Here is a 1,172-nt window from a genome sequence, read left to right as displayed (position 1 = left end):
TATTTTGAATTGTAATAATATTTCACAATATTACTGATTTTACTGTATTTTTTATCACATAATTGTGGCTCTGATGAGCATAAGAGGCTTCTTTTAAAAACATGAAATAATCCTACTGACCACAAACTTGTAAACTGCACTGTATATACATATTTGAATTATTTATTGATGGATTGATTGATTGATTTTCTTCCAATTTTCTCTGTAGGTGTTAATGAAGGCACCATCTCAGTAACGGAGGGTGAGCTCTTGTATGTAATAGAGGAAGACAAAGGTGACGGATGGACGCGTGTTAGAAGAAACGAGGAAGAGGAGGGTTACGTCCCCTCATCCTACGTCGAGGTCTTTCTGGACTCCAACGCCAAAGGTGCCATAACCTACATATGACCCAAAGTTTTAGGTCCTGTGATCTCAGAAGTGTGTTTGTGTATATGAATACTGAAGGAGACGGCTAGGGTGTGTGTGTGTGTGTGTGTGTGTGTGTGAGATCCTGAATCTCTCCAAGCCAACAATGTGACTTTTTAGACTTTTTTTCTGAAACTGAATGACTAAATGATTGTATGTGTCTTAGCACATGATGGTTTTAGATATTAGCCCACCATAGTTTAATATGGCGGTAGTATCTTGTCATTTTGAGTAGCAATGCATGTTAGAACACTCCAACTAAATGTATAGACAAATGCAACACACACATATAAGAGGAGACACATACAAGTTTTTGTAATGTTTTCATATGTAAATGAACTTAAGGTCAAATTATGCTAGTGTTTTTCCCCCGAAAAAACATTTTCGTAACCACTAGTCAAGCGCTAGGTATAACAACCAGTTTACAAGTCGCATAAAATAGTATCATTTCCTTTTCACAAAATATATTTGTGTAACACGTGTTAGACAAAGACTGCCTTTTTGCTTCTTTAGCTGTATTATTTGTTGACACTGTGTTCAATCTCAACACTTGTACTTGATATTGAGTCTTAAAAAGAAGAAATAACCCTGGAAAAAGCAAATAATTTACAAAAACATCATAAAAATGTGTAAAAGCAAAGTATGCATTCATTAAACATGATTGCATAGTATGTACCATGTCCACACAATCATGTTTGGTGCTCCTGATCTTTATTCCTAAGTGAGATGAAATATGACGTGAATATGAACCTTTTCTGAATGTTTCC

At 35.3% G+C, this 1,172-nt stretch overlaps 1 protein-coding gene across 2 annotated transcripts in view; it reads left to right on the top strand.

Annotated features, from left to right (window-relative positions):
* The window catches only part of LOC107576332 (formin-binding protein 1-like), a 6,700-nt gene that overhangs the window by 3,202 nt on the left and 2,326 nt on the right, over nucleotides 1-1,172 (top strand). For both annotated transcript variants that reach the window (XM_016262527.1, XM_016262526.1), the window contains exon 3: nucleotides 209-367. In XM_016262527.1, the coding sequence (XP_016118013.1) occupies nucleotides 209-367 (159 nt within the window). The remainder of the gene's footprint in view (nucleotides 1-208; nucleotides 368-1,172) is intronic.

This window comes from Sinocyclocheilus grahami, unplaced genomic scaffold (assembly GCF_001515645.1).
Source record: "Sinocyclocheilus grahami isolate Dianchi unplaced genomic scaffold, SAMN03320097.WGS_v1.1 scaffold3519.1, whole genome shotgun sequence".
Classification (NCBI taxonomy): domain Eukaryota; kingdom Metazoa; phylum Chordata; class Actinopteri; order Cypriniformes; family Cyprinidae; genus Sinocyclocheilus; species Sinocyclocheilus grahami.
The sequence above is the reverse complement of the archived record's forward strand: the minus strand, read 5'-3'. Positions and strand labels throughout refer to the sequence as shown.